The 18018-nt window shown below is 42.7% G+C and overlaps 1 protein-coding gene across 3 annotated transcripts; it reads left to right on the forward strand.

Moving 5' to 3' along the window:
* Window positions 1-2740: 2740 nt before the first annotated feature.
* On the forward strand, window positions 2741-17408 carry MRPL23 (mitochondrial ribosomal protein L23). 3 transcript variants are annotated; one of them, XM_065403260.1, is made up of 5 exons: window positions 2741-2814; window positions 3944-4066; window positions 6809-6891; window positions 9209-9282; window positions 17070-17408. In XM_065403260.1, exons 1-5 carry the CDS (start codon window positions 2795-2797, stop codon window positions 17232-17234), a joined length of 465 nt encoding a protein of 154 aa, XP_065259332.1. In that variant the 5' UTR covers window positions 2741-2794; the 3' UTR covers window positions 17235-17408. The 3 variants fall into 3 exon arrangements, with proteins under 3 accessions (XP_065259332.1, XP_065259333.1, XP_065259334.1); XM_065403261.1 differs by lacking the exon at window positions 2741-2814 and adding an exon at window positions 3313-3847; XM_065403262.1 differs by lacking the exons at window positions 2741-2814; window positions 3944-4066 and adding an exon at window positions 4108-4192.
* Window positions 17409-18018: the final 610 nt, after the last annotated feature.

Here is an 18018-nt window from a genome sequence, read left to right on the forward strand (position 1 = left end):
TACAGGTTTCAGAGTAGCAGCCGTGTTAGTCTGTATCCGCAAAAAGAACAGGAGTACTTGTGGCACCTTAGAGACTAACGAATTTCTTTGAACATAAGCTTTCGTGGGCTACAGCCCACTTCATCGGATGCATGTAGTGGAAAATACAGTAGGAAGATATATATATATATACACAGAGAACATGAAACAATGGGTGTTACCATACAAACTATAAGGAGAGTGATCAGTTAAGGTGAGCAAATCAGCTCACCTTAACTGATCACTCTCCTTATAGTGTGTATGGTAACACCCATTGTTTCATGTTAACACCCATTGTTTCATGTTCTCTGTGTGTATATATATATCTTCCTACTGCCCTACAGTACATTATCTAGTATTTTGTCCAGTTTAGTTTTAAATGTTCCAAACAATGGGTTTCCACCACTTCCATTGGGGAAGCTATTTCATAACCTAATAGATCTCAGTATGTGGAATTTTCTGCTGGATACTTAGCCTACTGTTTTGCTTTCTTAATTGTCTCCCAATACTGCTCACCATTCTCCTTTGTTCCACACTGTAATTCTTCTAGCCTGGTGTTTGCACCCTTCAATTCTGGTGTACAATTCTGGCTATCCATGTTCAAGAATGATGAATTCAAACTGGCACAGGTGCAGAGAAGGGCCACTAGGATGATCAGAGGAATGGAGAGCCTATCTCATGAGAGGAGACTATAAGAGAGAGATTTGTTTAGCCTAGTAAAACAAAAACTGAGAGGGGATATGATTGTTCTCTATAAATACATCGGGGGAATAAACAGCAGAAAGGGTGAAGAGCTATTTAAGCTAAAGGACAGGGTTGTCACAACAAATGGGTATAAACTGGCAATGAATAAATTTAGGCTGGAAATTAGAAGATTTCGAGCAGACAGAGGAGTGATGATCTGGAGCAGCCTCCCAATGGTGTGTGTGTGTGTGTGTGTGTGTGTGTGTGGGACAAACAACCTAACAAGTGTTAAGATGGTGTTTGATACAATTACGATCAGGATTATATGATGGGGTTGTCTGCAATAGCAAAGGACGGGACTTAATGACCCAGGAGGTCCCTTCCAGTCCTCTTTTAGTTGTTTCTTAGTCAAACTAGAGATGAAAACTTGGCGCAGTTTCTAAATCTTTCTTCACAAGCCAATCTCTTCCATTGAACTATTTTCCCCACGCACATAGTAGCATTATTTTTTCCAAGGTGAATCTTATTGGGTTATTTTCTGCCCATATTTCTAATCTATCTAGGTCTCCTGGTATTATTTCTCAGTCCTCACTAGGGTTTGCAACTTCTCCAAAATTAGTATCATTGTGAATTTCATTAATGTGCTGTTTACTCCCTCTTTGAGTAAGAAGTGGTGGATAATTAACTACGGGTATGTCTACACTACAATTGCTAGAGCGGCACAGCTACGGCACTGCAAATATGCAGCTATAGTGCCGTAGTGTAAATACTTTGTACATCAGTGGTTTTTTCTCCCATCGATGTTGTTAATCCACCTCTCCAAGATGAAGTAGCTTCTGTTGACCTAGCAGCATCTACACCAGGAGATAGGTTGACCTAACTATGGCATTCAGGGCAACCTGAGCGCGTAGCTAGGTCAATCTAATTTTTAAGTGTAGACTTGGCCTAAGCCTGAACTAAGGAACCATGCTTAGATAGATCTTCCATCTACTCAGTATTTAAATCACTGCCCTGTTTAAGGTTTTGATCCAGTTTTTAGTCCACATAATACTGCTCCTATGCAAGACAATTGGAATTAATTTTTCAATCTAGATTGAAACACTGTATCAAATACAATACAACCCGAATATATATCACAGCTACTGCATTTGCCTTGCCCACTAACCAAACACACACAGGAGGACGCTGGAGGTCTTGAACTCTGCTGCCTTGGAAAACACAGGCAGAGACAGCAGGTTGCAGCTGGTTTACATTTACTAGGACAAGATGTGAGTGATGATTCCCTGTGCAAGAAACAAACAAGCCCATTTCACCACAGTGCCCCAGGCTATGATGGCTGCATTCAAATGCCTTTAAGGCTGGACCTGAAGCAGGGCCATAGCAAATGTTTTGACTCTGACTTATAGTAATTGACTCCCTCCCCTTGAGACACCCAGGGATCTCAAATGCTTCTTGTTTTTTTACCCTTGGTTCCATAACCTACACCAGCATTGCCAACCCTCACCATTTTACTGTGACTTTTGTGAGGGTCGATGTTTTTCTTCAAGCCCCAGCTCCTGGAATCAGGAGAATCTCAACTTCCAGTTAAAATAAAAGTAGGTGTCTCGCCTTGGCGGTTGCAGCGGGAAGACACCCCCCCCCCCCGGCTCAGTATAATCCCCAGGCTCAGAAACCAGGGAGCCAAGGCGATTTTTAGCGCAATCGCGTGAGGTTTGGGGGTACGGGGGGGGCTGACTGCTGATTTTTGAAGGCTGGGGGCTGCCACCCCGGAACAAGGATTGAAAAGCCCTGCTGTGGCTGGGAGCCAGGCACCCCTGTGGATCCCACCTCGCCTACGTCCCTGGGGCTGACTTGGATATGCGCGCCGCGCCCAGCCCAGCCCAGCCCAGCCCGGCCCGGCACGAGCAAGGGGCGCCCCGGCGCGGAACGCTCGAGTGCAGTGAGGCCTCCCGAGCTGCAGGGGGAGATAGCGCCGCCTCCGCCTGCAGTGAGCCGGCCGGGGAGACTCTCCTGCGCCGGGCGCCGCAGCTGCCCGGACGGACGCTGGGCGCGGCCGCTTGGGGTCGGGGGACGCTGCGCGCGCGGTGGGGCCATGGCCACCGGGAAGGTTCTGTGAGTAGCCGGCCCCGCCCCCCTTCTTGATTCACCCACGCGCGAAGGGGCGCGAGGCTGCCGCGCCAGGGCACCCCCCGCGCGCGAGCCCGCCCGCCCGGCCCCTGGCTCGGCCTGAGAGCAGGGCGGAGGGGCCGGGGGCGGCGCAGTGAGGCCGCCTCCGCTCTGGGGGTAACCGCGCCGCTAACACCGCCCCGCGGCCCTCCGGCCCCGCCTCCTGTGCCAAATCTGGGCGGGGAGTTGGCCGGAGGGGCCCCCCAGGCCGAGCCCCCGAGCCTACAGGGCAGCTCTGGAGCCCCGTAGGGCGGGACCTACCCGTGCTGGCTACCGCCGCTGGCGGGGGGAGGGGTTCGGTACAGCCCTGGAAAGTCCCCCCCCCCCCCCCCCCCCGCGCCCGCATTGGAGTCGCTGCAGCTGCGGCACTTGTCGTGCAGATGTTCCCCTAGTATAGGCAGGGCTCCAGGCAGCGCTTTATCAGCCCCTTCAACGCAGTGAGCAACAGCGGCCCACTTGTCTCGTCAGGGGCACTTTGGTCTTGTTCTCTGCTCTTGCTTTCTCCCTGGATCTGTCAGTTTCTTTTCCTTGTTGTTGTTTCCTTTCCTCCCCTTGTTTTCCCCCTTCTTCCCACATGCTGGTGCTGTCCCACTAACATTTCCTCCTTTTCGGAATCCCGCTTACCGTCTTTTCCTGCTGGCACATCCCTTTTGCTGTCATTCCTAAACTGCTTACAACCTTCTGGCTCACAGGTTTGGTCCCTTCCCCTGTTGCACAGACGATGTTGCGTACTGCTTTGGATGGTAGTGAAGAGTTGAATCCTGACACTCATTTAAAGCAGTGTATCTGGGCTTGTTTGTTCCTTAGAAATAGCATATGGTGCTGATTAAGGGTAGCCGCCAAGCACATGATTTATTCTTTATACATGCTGCCTGTTTTTTAAAACTAAAGTGCAAAAACGTGTATCTGGCAAAGGAATAAGCCAGTTTGAAATAACATAGTTCTGTGGCTGAGGTTTATGGTCTTTGCTGTGTGTACAGTATGTGATTTCACTCCGGGAGTAAAACAATTAAAACCAAGATTTTATAATAGCACTGGTGTTTTATGAGTAACTTTGATGTTTCCCCCCCTGTAGCTACCCCCTGTACCAGCTGGGAAACCCCCAGCTGAGGATTTTCCGACCTAACTTCTTCATGACACTGGTGAGGCCTGGTGTGTCACAGCCAGAAGACACTGTACAGTTCCGTATCTCCATGCAGTAAGTGCAACCAGAGAAACAGTAGATGAAAGGGTCATCTGCTTCTCAGTTTGAAAGCCTTCAGGGATAGCAATCTAAATAATGAGAAGAACAATATCTCTGGAAACACAGTTAACTAGGCTTGAGGTCAGATTTTGTTATTGTTAGTTACAGTAGACTTAGGTTGTAATTAGAATTTATTAAATCTCCCATGTTGTGAAACTTCACACCCGCTGTTTGAGCAGATAAGCCCATTGCCTGGATGCCATGTGCAGTGAATGTTGCACAGGTGCAAGCATGCTCCTTGAACTAGAAATAATATCTACAATTTTGATAACATCTTTCATTGTGAAGCATCCAAAAGCCATTTGCCAACCAAAATGTATATTGTTTGTTGGAATTGCTTCACCAAAATGCAGCCATCTCTGGGGTGAAACATAGCAACACTACATTGCAGTTTCAGACAATGTGTAGAATACTATATCTAACTGAAACTCAAGGGGAATTTTAGGTAGGACCTTTAAGGAAACACTCCTGCACTTATTTAAAGGACATAAGATCTTTAATTATCACAAGTGTTCAGGAGCTGAGTTTTACATCTCACCCAAAATATGCCTCTTCCAACAACAATGTCTCCTTACAAAATGCTTGGTAATAGTTCTGTACTGATTTGGTGGCAAGAAGTGACACCTATTTAGTTATCAACACTGTTTTCTCCACCACATAGGTAATCTCGGAGTTCTCTCCTGCAAAGATTTAACTCGCTTTGACCTTGCTTAGCATATGTGATCTGATGGGATCACAGCCTAAAGTGGCACGGCTGCAGATCCTGAAGCTTTTAACATATAGTGGTTGTGTGCTCCTGCATGTGAATCCACTTGGCAAGTGATAGTTCTGTCTTCAAAGCCAAGCTAAGGTTCTATACCTAATTTTTTTATATTTTCAAATTAAGAGTCCAACTTTGTTGTCTTTTCACAACTGCTTCCTCTCACTCTAGAGAAAAACACGCACTTCAAAAGATTCACTGTATGCACCACTACTTTTGGACCTCTGGTAGGCTGCTGCAGAACCTGTCTTGGATGACTATCTATACTGATAAAGAGGATCCTAAATAATCTGTTCCTTTGATTTCAAAACATAATCCCATTGGTTGAGACAGGGTCACTGGATCTTGTTCAGTGGATTGCTAGCCAGCCAATAGCTTTTTGGTGCCAATAGCTATTGACCAGCAAGGAGGACAGTACTGTTAAAATATGTTACAGCACCCTGTCTTCACAAAACTGATTGTCTGCCCATTGATACTTTAATACACCGACACACTCTGTAGGAAGGGAATGTTGATTAGTGATCAGAACAAGACTTGGGAGTCTGGTGTTAGGGGTTCAGGTCCCACTTTTACCACTGATTTATTGTGACCTTGGACAAGTCACTAAAGCTCTTTTTGCCTCAGTTTTGACAACTATGGATTTAATCCCTGCCTTCCATACAGGGGTGTTGTGAGGTTTAACATTTTTAAAACATTTGAAGTTTATTTGAGGAAAGGTGCTATAGAAGAGCACCTGTTAGGTATATAATGATTTTTGACAGTGAGTCCCACTTAAAAATAAGCAACATTTTGGAGCAACAAGATTGTCCATTTTTATAGGTTTCCAGTGCAATCGTAGTGACAGGCTTTGAGAGCAATAACTGTAAAATACTGCCTGAGGAATAGAGAAGCTGAGTGTTACATACAGTAGGCTTTGGGCACTGTATCACAGTTGAGGTAACTTTTATATCAGGGACTTCACTAGGCTGTGAAGGCCGTAGCTTCTTAAGCATGAGCTTTTCCTAGCGCCTCCTCCGTAGATTAAGAAGACTCTCCATTTGTCCAAGGGAACTGGCGTGGGAGAATGCATTGGTTTTTATGAGCCCCTTCCTAGAGACAGGGTGTTGCTGTGATATCCCCCGGGTGCAACCAGAGCCACTGTGTCCCCTTCACTCTCAAGCCCAGGGTGCTTCTTACACTGCTTTACTCGTGAAAAGCAGCCTCTCCAGGCCCTGCTCACACAGCCATTAATATGTAAAGGCACACCCAGCAAAGTGACATGAATGCTCTTTTAGCCACTCATGAACTATATACAGGGTGACACCTGTAAGTTCTCCAGCCTTGCACCCCAGAAATGTGCACCTTGCACTGTCCAGCACATTGCTGCACAGAGCAAGCTCATTAATAATTCGTCATTTTATCAAAGAAAATGATTATGCCTGAGCTTTTGTTAACCTGAGTGGAGATTCCCCAACCACTTCAGCCAAAACACACTGGTTTAGATAAGACAATAAAACAAGTTTATTGATTATAGAAAGATAGATTTTATGTGATTATCAGTGGTTACATGGGGTACTGTGTGTCACAGTTGCTCATCCATTTGTTTTCAGAGATTAGAAACTTCTACAAAGAAAACAAAAGAATTGTCCACTTAGGATAGAGAGAGTGAGCCCATCCACCCTCTTTGAATACAACTGGCATTTGAGTTTTTGACTATTAAGATTACATTGGATTAAATAGTTATTATTGCTGCAGCCTGTGTTTGCTTATAGAACCATTGTGAACTGTTTGTATGGTTTATATATTTGTGGCAGTCAAATTATCTTGGCCAAATGGACTTGTTGATATATTTGCTCTAAAGTATTGATAAGCCTATACATATTTTTTTCTGTTTTGAATTTAGTTTAAACATTTACACTTTTCTTCCCTCCTCTCCAAAATATTTCCTCTTTGCACAGGATGACGAGAGTGGATGTTAAGAATTACCTTGAAAAAATATACAACGTGCCAGTGTCTGTTGTGAGGACCAGAATACAGCATGGTGAGTGCAGAGGCTAAGCTTCTTTTCGGGATGTGTAAAAAGTTTTTGTTTTCAACAAAGCTCCTCTTCAGCCTACAACTGTTTTTTTTTTTAATCCCCAAGTGTTGATTTTCCAGTAAGGTATTTTGAGAGGGTGGTGTGGTGAAATTTCTCTCCCGCCTGCCACCACATAGATCCCATCACTGTGGTGGAGAGATCTTCCTCTCCAAGGTTGAAGATCAGCTGTGTCTCTATGGTCATCCAGTCCTGGGCTTTCCTAAACTCCTTTATCTGTGAACTTCAACTGTCCTATTCTGGGGAAAGTGGAATTTGGTCTTCATATTTGTTCAATTCAGAACGTTTTCTTTTGTCCCTGAGCCAGAGGACCCCCTTTCCCTGGGATGAGGTAAAATCAGTATCTCTGTTTGCTCAGTCCTTACCTTCTCCCATTGTATTTCATATCACATAACCTTCACACAGTTTAGCAAGATCAGCAGCCTCTGTTTGGTAGGGATCCAAGACTGAAATAGCAGGAGGGATTCTGTTGGCAGAATTCTGTTAGACTTCTAAGGGTAGCCCAGGACTGGAATAGCAGGAACCTGCAGGTGAAAAGTGAGATGCGATTACAGCTATACAACGTTCATGCCCCTGGTTGGTACTGTTGGTTCCTCATTTTGCTGAGCATAAAATCTATCCCCTCTGAAGTTAGACACCTGCCAACCCCAACCTTCATTCTTATATAAAATTAGTTAAAACAAACTAACAACCTCCCTCCCCCATATTTCTTAAAGTATTAAGAAATAGTTAAGGCCGAAAGTAGTTGAGTTTATCTAACAACCAGACAATATAATTGTCATGGTTATGCCCTAGCCCTTACGCCCAAAAATCCATCATAGTCTGCTCTAATTAATGCCTGGATATGACCTGGTGCCAAACAACTCTTGGATTAGGGTGCACAAAGGTGTCATAAAGCCACCTTTGCATCTGATGTCCCCCTCCCTGGAGCTTTTGTAATCATAGCTGGAATGCATTGGAAAAGTGATGCAGAGTAAGGGGCAGGATTTTTAAATGTCATCGGCTTGATTTTCAAGCAGTAAGTAACTGAAATGTAACTTGTTCTGACCGACAGGTCAAATTGTGTTGGGTTGCTGGATGTTTTTCTTAGTCTGCATCTCACAACTAGAGAGGATGAACTGGTTGGATGTGTGTGTGAAGGCCATCAGTGGGGTGGACATTTTTTAAAAAAGGGTAAAAAACAAGGTTATAGGAGAAATCTGAGGAGGAAGAGACAGGAGGGAAGTAAAAATTCCTAGAGAAAACATGAAGAAATGTTGCTAAATTCTTAAAATAGTTATGTATTTGTGTGTGTCTGGGGAGAAAAGTAGAGAGTAAATTAATGGGAGAGCAAGTGTAGTATTTTCAAATTTTTATTTTATAAATAACTTTATACTGACTTTATGCACATTTACTTCCAAACAGCTTCTAAAAATATTCATACCCAATTTGGCAACCTCTCCACTCCACCTCCCCGTAAAGCCTAGCCTGGCTGGTGGAGATGGTGGTTGTTTGTGTGTGTATGTTGGGAGGAAGATAGACGAGCAGGGAGTGGGAAAGTGTCATTAGTTGGGGAGCTATAATGAAGCACAGCCACTATATTTTAGAAAATTAAAAATTGCTAAACTTTTTGGATTTTGTAATTTCTTTAAAAGCAGAAACAGTAAATTGCACTTGTGCACTAGCGCTACAGAGTGTATAGTTTAGATGGGGAGCTCCAGGGAGCAGGGACACTGATCTCATAGCCACTTAATAAATGACTGTTTTCTGCCTTGGGAGTACTTGTTTCCCAAAGCTGACCTAGTGGCTAGGACACTAGCGGAGATCTGGGTTCAATTTTCTGCTCCACCATAGGCTTCCTCTGTGGCCTTCAGCTAGTGCGCCTCGGTTCCAGTCTGTAAAATTGGGATAATAGTACCTACCAAAGGATAAATATGTTTTAATCATTGTGAGGTGCCCAGATTCTATGGTAATACACCTCTACCCTGATATAACGCTGTCCTCGGGAGCCAAAAAATCTTACTGCGTTATAGGTGAAACTATGTTGTATCGAACTTGCTTTGATCCGCCGGAGTGCGCAGTCCCACCCCCCCGGAGCACTGCTTTACCGCGTTATATCTGAATTCGTGTTATATCGGGTCGCGTTATTTCGGGGTAGAGGTGTTGTTATAAATAGCTAAGATAGAATTCTTCCCCACAAAAGAATCAAAACTCAAATCAAACCTTTCAGTTGGGGGAGCTTCTGACTCTCGGAAAGTAAAAGTGTTTCTCTTCACTTGAATAGGTGCAAACAATAAAAGGAACCACAAGAACCAGAAAGTGAAGAAGCCAGATTACAAGGTTGCGTACGTACAGCTGGTGAGTAAACATGTATGTGTGTTTGAAGTGAGGGTAGGGTCTGTTAATCAGCATAATTAGAAATAATGCTTAGTTAATTGTCCATTTGTACTGTATATTTATGCAACTTCAGCCTTCCCTGTACTAATAAAAACAACAAGGAGTCTGGTGGCACCTTAAAGACTAACAGATTTATTTGGGCATAAGCTTTCGTGGGTAAAATCCTCACTTCTTCAGATGCATAGAGTGAAAGTTACAGATGCAGGCATTATATACTGACACATGGAGAGCAGGGAGTTACTTCGCAAGTGGAGAACCAGTGTTGACAGGGCCAATTCAATCAGGGTGGATGTAGTCCACTCCCAATAATGTACTAATGGTGTCATCCCCTGCCACCCTTGAGACCTCATGATGAGGTTGTCTGAATGAAAAGAGTTTAGTTCAGAAACACCCAAACAAACCATTCGTTTTTAAATCCCTTTTTGTTTGAAGCCTGAATCTAAGGTCCAGTCAGGTAGCATTGAGTATCAGTCTGCCAGTAAAAAGAACAGGAGTACTTGTGGCACCTTAGAGACTAACAAACTTATTAGAGCATAAGCTTTCGTGGGCTACAACCCACTTCTTCGGATGCATATAGAGTGAAACATATATTGCTCTAATAAATTTGTTAGTCTGCCAGTGAGTTTCATGCTGACCCTGTACTCTGCATGTTGAAAGGTTCACCACTTATGTGGCTGATTGCTGAAATGTCTGCTAAGTTAAAGAATAAAGCGGGGGGAGGGGGGGGTGGTTATTTTAATAAAACTCTTTGGATGTTGGAATGGTTGGAAGAGTTTAGGTACTGCCTTGGTGGGCTTTCAATCATGTCTAACAAGTATGCTTTGTGGCTAAACTGGGTTCTAAAATGTTGGTGTCCCAGTGGAGATGGAGCCCAATATTTTGTATAACTGTGGTAGTTTTTTTGTTTTGTTTTTTTTAACAACCCAAGCATATTATAGTTCAGATCTCTTCCTGGAATAACCTCTTTGATCGAAAACTTACACTCACAAAAACTACCTTAAAAGAACATTATTAAAATTGCCAAATCAAGCACTGGAAACTTAGGAAATGCCAGAATTACTATTGCCTGTACAACCTTAATCCTACTCCCTTGTGCATCCACGCTGTGCATTGAATGAAGCAAGTGTTCTGTGGGAAAAATAGTATATAATCATGTAATTAAAGACTGGATCGTAATGCATATGCACAGAAAACTAAATTAAGGTTGCATAGTCATCCGTAAATCTGGCATTTCCTAATGTTCTGGTGCTTGACTTTGCAACCTTAAATGTTCTTTTAATGGGTTTTATATGTAATTTATTCATTTTTTTTTTTTAAAAAAGACCAAGATAAAAATAAACCCTGTTATGTACAACTGTGTAACAGCCCTCCTGGGGAGTGTATAGAGTTGACCTCCCGCTAGCTTACATGGAGGTAAAAACTCCAGGTCCTTGTCTCCACTAGGATTTTACAACATGCAATAGCTATTTGATGTAAAAACATACCTATTATTTTCAGGGAAGACATAGTCTGAGATACAGGGGAGATTTACCCTGAGAGATGGTAGGCAGCGTTACTATAATGTCTATGCTTCTCAGAGCTTCCACTGTGAGGAAGCCTCTCTAAGCCACAGTCAAGACTTAAAAGGAGCCTTGCGGGTGGAGAGGATTCAGGGGTGCATGGTATCCTTGCATTTCCTGGCCAGGCTCCGCATTCTGGCCAATGGCAGCCACTTTCCACTGCCACAGTCTCTGCTTTCAGGAAGGATCAGCCAGACTGTAAACAGGCATAGATCTTCAGAAGATGTCTACACTGTAATTAGAAACAAAATTCTCCAGTGTTGTGGAATAGATTGCAGACTCAAAGCAGTATTGTATGTGCTTACCTCAGGCCAAGCATCTGTACCTGGAACAATCACAGATATCACATCTGTGCGGGGCAAGCGTTTAACAATGCCATTCTTTATCATTCCGTGATATGAGACAGCTTTAATGCTTTGGGGCCGGGATGGTTTATTTGCTCTTCACTGTGCTAGGCGCTGTACAAAGGGAGCCTGGATGCATAGGTAGAGCTCCTAGATGCTCCTACAGTAATACAAGTAAAGTAATAACACGAGGCACTGAAAAATAATGCAGTGAACCTTGAGCCAGGATATCGTGTGTGTGTTCTGCTTCCCCTCACCTCTAGGTTTCCAGGCTCTTCCTGCCCTCTTCTGTTTCTTTTGTGTGTGCTCTACCTCCTGGCCCCTGGTACTCTTTACTTTCATGTCTTCCCTATGTATTTCTCCTCTTTGTGTCTTTTTTTTTTTTTTTTTAAATTACTAATTCTGGTCTGTCTCTCACTCTGCTCCCAGTTCTGCATTAGTGTTGATTTTACAGCAGTGGACTAGAGTTCATGCCCTCACTGTCAATTCTGAAACTTTTGGTTTGCCTTCATTAGGCCCCATGGAGCCCATGGTTAAAATAGAACTCTACTCATAGTGTAGAAAAACCTCTGCTAAGCACTTCAAAATCCCTTTTTGATTAGAATCATGCTGCATCTGTAACAACTCCAATTAAGGTCAAACTAGTCAGTGTTTTTTGCTTCCCCATCATTTTTACCAGCTGTGTTTTCTCTAGTCCAGTTTCAAGTTAAAATGGTGTAAGAGTGTAAGAAAATTGAAGAGGTCAGGAGTGTTTTGTGTTGGCCTTCTTATCAACCACTAGGTGGAAGCATTACTCTTCCTAGTGTGACTTCCTTCACTAGCAAGTCTCTGGTTACCTGGATGAAATCAGGTTCATTTTAAAGAGACCAGTCATGCTGCTCTACTTTGGAGAACATCAGTTTCTACAGCGCTTGCACATACTAATGTACTGAAAGTGTTTTGAAGATGAACGGTATGTTAAAGAATCATATACAATATATCAGTTCAGTCTCTCTTAAATTCTATTTCTTGGGGATTTGGAATGGTTTTCTTTTTCCTCAGGTTCTAACTTGCCAAATAAGTTGTCAGTCCAGTTGTTATTATTCTCCCATTAAAAACTACCTTAAATCGTCAAAGCTGCTAGTTCTGCTAAGCAAGTGGAGCAGAAGTGTAGACAAGGCTCTGAAATCCACACCTGGTTTTACCTCCATTTTAATTAAACCTGCTTAGAGAAAGTCTAATGGAAATGGTAATAAAAATAAGAGCAGTCTTGTCTACATTGGGCTAGCACCTGTTCAGCTGTACAAGGGATGGCACCAGTGGGAATTTTTTGGTAAATATTCCTGCATATGTTTTGGCTACAGTGCCTTATAAGCATGTATTTAGCAGTTCACATGTCACTTTAAAAATGCTCCCATCCAAAGATGACAGCAGTTTGTAGGGTTTCTCGCTGTATTTGAGGAATTTTGGAGAAAGTAAGATTCCCCATATGCTGCTATGTTACAGAAAGGATTTTAAAGTTAAGTCTCCTATTCTCCTTGGCTCTACTCTTTATTTTAATACCAGATATTATTATAAGACACAAGGAGAGTCATGCAAATATATTAGGTTATAAAACTGAGCTGCCTTTGCTGCTGGCCCACGTCCCACACTGTAGGAATCCAGCATATTTTAGATGATGACATTATAAACATCACTCTATCCTAATTCTGAAGGACAGTAGTAAGCGTCTTAATTATCCAAATAATCAAAAGAGCTTTCAGCTGTTTGCAAACTCAACATTTGTTGCATCATTCCTATAGAACAGTTTCTGTGCTGTCCTTCCATTCCTAAATTTGTGAAATAAATGGAAGGTCAAAGCACGTATAATAACTAGCTTGTGCTGGACAAGCCTATTAGCTGGATATTTCTGGCATGATGCTTGGCGGTGAAAAGGTTAACAATGTGAACACTTAACTTTAAAGGCCTAATTATGATCACTTAACAGCCCATTAAGCTGAATGGAGGCAATTTGTACCTCTTGGTGTGATATTTCTCTCTGAAGACAACCTTTATTTCTACCCTGAAAACGATCTTCCTAACCAGAAGAGCTAGAAATGTAAACTAAAAATAGACTTAGCACTTATTTTAGCATTTTCATCTTCAAAGGTTTTAACAACATTTCATGAATTAATCCTTACAATCGCCATTATGTAAATGAAATTTATACTAGGGTAAACTGAAACATAAGGAACAACGAGGAGTCCTTGTGGCACCTTAGAGACTAACAAATTTATTTGGGCATAAGCTTTCGTGGGCTAGAACCCACTTCATCAGATGCATGGAGTGGAAAATACAGGAGCAGATATAAATACATGAAAGGATGGGGGTTGCTTTACCAAGTGTGAGGTCAGTCTAATGAGGTAAATCAATTAACAGCAGGATACGAAGGGAGGAAAAATAACTTTTGAAGTAGTAAGAGAGTGGCCCGTTACAGACAGTTGACAAGAAGATGTGAGTAACAGTAGGGAGAAATTCATATTGGGGAAATTAGGTTTAGGTTTTGTAATGACCCAACCTCTCCCAGTCTTTATTCAGGCCTAATCTGATGGTATCCAGTTTGCAAATTAATTCCAGTTCTGCAGCTTCACGTTGGATTCTGTTTTTGAAGGTTTTTTTGTTGAAGAAGGATTAGATTTGGGGAGTTAATTGCTTCCTTTTTTTAATGTAAACAATGGACCATGCACCTCTCTTGCATATAAATTTATAATTTGTAGAAAACAATGAAATCTGTGGGAAGACCCTGAATCCTTGCAATACATAGATTTTTAGCACCAAGTTTTACTATCCCAACAACAATACAATATATTTTTAAAGCCCCCTTCATTCAGTGATCTCAAAGCATTTTTTAGACAAAATCTCACTGCACCCTTGTGAGTTTGGCATTATCTTCAATATACAAAAGGAGCAATTTGGGGCCCAGTGTGGTTAAATGGCTTACAGAAGGTCACACAGCAAACCATTGTGAGCACTAGGTATAGAACGCCAGAAACATGCCGTCCAGTTGCATGTTGTAACAGTCAACATTCCATCACATGGAAAGTTAGAGGTGACGTTGTGGCCCTATTGAAGTCAATGGTAATTTTGCTTTTGACTTTAGGTAGGTCAGGATTTCTCTTATGAATCTTTTTATCATATGTCTGCCAGTTGTTTACTGTATTACTTTAAAAATGGTAAACTTGTATATGTTATTTACAAACAATACACCTAATGCCTTAGGTATACTGAATTTAAATATGTCTGAATGTACACTCTGCCCTTTACATAAATGGATGCCTCCTGATATATTTTAAGTTTTGAAAAAGCCCAGAAATATGCTTTTGAAAACTAGCTACCAAGCATGCACAATAGCTATTTTTCATGCAGCTTTCATCACTCCAGAGTCTTACAGTGCAGTATTACAGCATAGTATTGTTACTTAGGATTTATAAACCTTCAGTTCCAGGGTGTAATGTTTTGGCTGTTTGAAATCGTGTCTGGCTGCCAGCCAAAATCAGAATTTCTTTACAAAACAAGAACTGGAAAGAGCCAACTTGTCTACCCTGATTTTTATTTATTCAAAAGCTCCAGATACAGATAGACTTAATCTGCTCAATATTTTACTTTCACCAGCCTTGAAATGGGAACTCTGAGCACTTTGATAAATGGACGAAAAGTTTGTTTGGTTCCACTGTAGCCTCTGTGCATAACTCTACATTCTCTTTTTGCAATGCTTAGTGAATCACAATGGATGTCACTAGTATGCTGCAGGGACTATTTTCCTTCATTCCCCAATAATGGAAGCATATCCGTATTGGAAACATACCAAAATGGCTGTGCTGCATCAGGAGATCACTCCTTTCCACATTGTTACCAGTAAAACTTGTGCTTGGGTCCTGCCTACATGTTGGCTTGAATTGTTTTCAAATCAATTCAGCTGAAATGGTTTAATCCCCAGTGTGAATGAGGCTTTAGGGCTGACCTTGTCTGTGTCAGGGGATTTCGCTACAACATGATTGTCCCTTGTTTTCATTAAAGCATATTAATATTGTGCAGTGTAGACAGGAACTTAGCAACATGCCTGAAGTCTGCTAAAGTCTCGGACAGCCTTGGGCTGCAAGAGTGCTCACAGCTGGTCCAGTCTGTGCATTTTCTAAGGGAATGGTGTAGCTACTTTCATGGTACTTACAGCAAAGGAGCTTCAATACTCCATGGTTTCAGCACTGTTTAGGAGTACTGATGAGGCCCAATTCTATACTATGAAATGGAGCTGTGCTTTAATTGTTGTAGGACAGCTGTGCTGTACCCAGTCCCCTGATTGTTTTGTAGTGTAGATACACTTCCTGGGGTTCCTAAGAGGCTATGCCACAGAAACAACCTGGGAATCTCATTGCACTAGTTGAACTTGTTGTAGGTTCAAGCATGGATAAGCTCAACTGGGGCAAGTTGCAACTTCTTTGTCTACATTTGGGGTTTAGACCATCTCTCACCTGTAAATTGCCATGCAGTGTATAAGGCTAAATAAAAAAAACAATACAAGGACAACTGTGTCAAGTGACATGGTTACTGTTCTCCTGAGACCCAGTTGCATCACATTTTCAGTTCTAAAATGAAGTGTAGATGGGAACACAACAGTGTTCTGGAAGCATAGTTGAGCCTTGCTCTGATGCCAGCCTGGGTATGAAATGTGATTAAGCTCCCATCTGGAGCTGTGTTGTAACTGGATCTCTGATGTGTTTGTAGTGTAGATGGGTATTTACCCATTTTTTACAAATGCACTCTAATTTGCAAAACCAATTTCAGTTTATAGAGTGGCAATAAATGCATATAAAAACCTTGAGAAATGTGCATTTATTTGTCAGATAGTTTTAAAACAGCCCCAGTGTTATTTTTATAACATCTCTCTCTCTGCCATATTATTGTGTGTGTGTTTAATTATGCAGCGTTTCATACTGAAATGAATGGACAGGGCTTGCATTGTTGATTTAAAGAGGTTGCAATTGGTGCAAACAATACTCAGAAATAGAGATAATGTCAATGGGATAAAACGTTGTCACAGAATAATGGTTTCCTGCTGTTAGATAAAAGCTAGAGGCCAAGTGATGTTTATTTTCCATCCAAGCGGGAAACATCGATCCTGTGATGGTGATATACTACAACAGCTTGTCTGTTAGGCGGAATGATTGATGTAGGTTTAATCACTTTATCTCATGAACGTTGTTGGTACATTACAGTTTTTTTCCACTGTACTGTTGTTTTACATTCTATTCTTTGTTTCAACTGGTGAGAGACCCCTGCCAACCACTATCCTGTACAACCCCCCCTGTAGTGACTTGCTGAGACTGAACTGGAGCACTTCTCACCGTGACAGCGAGGCATATTAAGTATAACATTTATATTATAAATTAACCAGTCATAAACACAGACCATTACCTAAGTGCTAAACAAAATAAATGGTCTTTACATGGTTCACTGAAGTTGGGACTCTGGCAGAACTGTTCACTGCCACTGGCCTTGATCTTATCTTAGGAGCTAATACAAACACCTTTTAGTTGATGCACTGTGGTATAATATAAGAGATGGATCTCAGATAGTCATCTCCTGAGCATTCATGCCTTAAAGATTGTTGCCAACACCTGGATTTGCACATAGAAGTGAATAGGAAACCAGTGCAGAGTATGAGCTCTTGGTGTGTGTAGGGCCCTGTCCTGCTTGGGAGATGGGAAGTAGCATTCTCCACCAGCTGAAGCTTCCAGATGGTTTTCAGATATAGCTGTAAGTACGTACATCACAGCTACTTCAGAGAAAGACTGGAATGTGTATCTGACCATTTGTTCTCTCTCTTTAGGGTCAGGGACAAACCTTTCAGTTCCCAAACCTATTTCCAGAGAAAGAAGAAACCCCAGAACCTGGCTCTGTCGAAGACATCCAGAAGCAATTTATGGAGAACGAGAGACAGAGGCAGACAGCTGACCCCAGGCGAGGAGGAGTCACCGGCTGGTTTGGACTTTGATGGAACAAGGCAGCTGCCTTTCTTTATGCCTCTCCGATGGATTTTAATCAGCGGAACCTGCGTCTTTCTCTCCCAATGACATAGGGTTTATTTTCGAGCAGCCTGTCTGTGCATAACTATGACAAAATGGCACAAAAGAGAAATAAAAATAAAAAGACAGCATTTCAGATCTTTCTTATAAAGGCTCCGGACCTCTTAAATACAGACTCACTGGCAATTCTCTTTGGCTGGGCGAGTGTATCACCCACCCTCTCCCACTTAGAGCCCTGCAACTCGACCTGAATCAATGGAACCTATCTACAAGTGTCAGGTTTGAGGCAGGTCAGAAAACAACCCAACCTTCTTGGGGTCAGGTCAGGCTGTCTCTGACCTTCTCCTGCCTGTGAGGTTGGCCTGGCAGCAGCTGCATGCCCCACTCCTGGTGGCTGTTGCCATCTCACTGCACTCTCTGTGTGCTGCGGAGCGAGTGTTCTCACGAGGCGTAGTGCCTCCCTCTCCGCCCTAGTGCAGTGGTGGATGGCAGGAATGGGGCATGCAGCCACTACTGTGCCAACCCCACAGGCAGGGGCAGCAGTGATTCAGGTTTGGGGTGAAAGATTCAGGGTTGGATTGGAAAATGACTAAACCCTCTCAGGCTCTGGTCGGGTGGGCTTGGGTCCAGTTCAAGTATAGGTCGGGCTTAAATTTAAAGGCCTAAGCAGACCTCTACTCCCACTCTCCTTACTCACTGCCTCCTGCAGGTCATTTGAGCACCAGTATCAGGAATGTCATTGTCCAATGTTAA

Source organism: Emys orbicularis, chromosome 4 (genome assembly GCF_028017835.1).
Source record: "Emys orbicularis isolate rEmyOrb1 chromosome 4, rEmyOrb1.hap1, whole genome shotgun sequence".
NCBI lineage: Eukaryota > Metazoa > Chordata > Testudines > Emydidae > Emys > Emys orbicularis.

Bases quoted from the DNA above. Each gene is read 5' to 3' on its own strand.
- MRPL23 (XM_065403260.1), top strand. From the start codon at position 2,795: ATGGCCACCGGGAAGGTTCT. The intron at 2,815-3,943 runs GTGAGTAGCCGG...CCCCCCCTGTAG, and splicing joins ATGGCCACCGGGAAGGTTCT to CTACCCCCTGTACCAGCTGG. The intron at 4,067-6,808 runs GTAAGTGCAACC...CTCTTTGCACAG, and splicing joins CAGTTCCGTATCTCCATGCA to GATGACGAGAGTGGATGTTA.